A 283-nucleotide genomic window follows, 5' to 3' on the forward strand; every position below is an offset into this window, starting at 1 on the left:
CTTACATTCAGGCCAACATCTTCGACGGTATAATTGCCATACTGGTGAATGATACACTCCGCTCTTTCTAAATAATTCTCCTTCGTTTGGGGCGCCCACCAGTCGACCAGATTCCCATCTTTGTCAAATTGTCTGCCTTGATCATCGAACCCGTGCGTTATTTCATGACCAATCACGAAACCAATTGCTCCGTAATTCATGTACCTCGGACGGTCGTTGCTGAAGAAAGCGCCTTGTAAAATGCCCGCAGGGAATTCTGTAAGAATGTAAAAATGGTTTCGTA

General features: G+C 44.9%; 1 protein-coding gene across 1 annotated transcript; it reads right to left on the bottom strand.

Moving 5' to 3' along the window:
* Positions 1 to 4: 4 nt before the first annotated feature.
* On the bottom strand, positions 5 to 272 carry LOC108623364 (neprilysin-2-like; the record flags this gene model as incomplete). The annotated part of the gene is made up of 1 exon (XM_018021819.2): positions 5 to 272. A coding segment is annotated over one exon (268 nt), but the record flags the coding sequence as incomplete, so codon positions are not given.
* Between the last annotated feature and the right edge of the window lie 11 nt (positions 273 to 283).

This window comes from Ceratina calcarata, unplaced genomic scaffold, assembly GCF_001652005.2.
Source record: "Ceratina calcarata isolate Rehan_Ccalc_2016 unplaced genomic scaffold, ASM165200v1 scaffold26139, whole genome shotgun sequence".
NCBI lineage: Eukaryota > Metazoa > Arthropoda > Insecta > Hymenoptera > Apidae > Ceratina > Ceratina calcarata.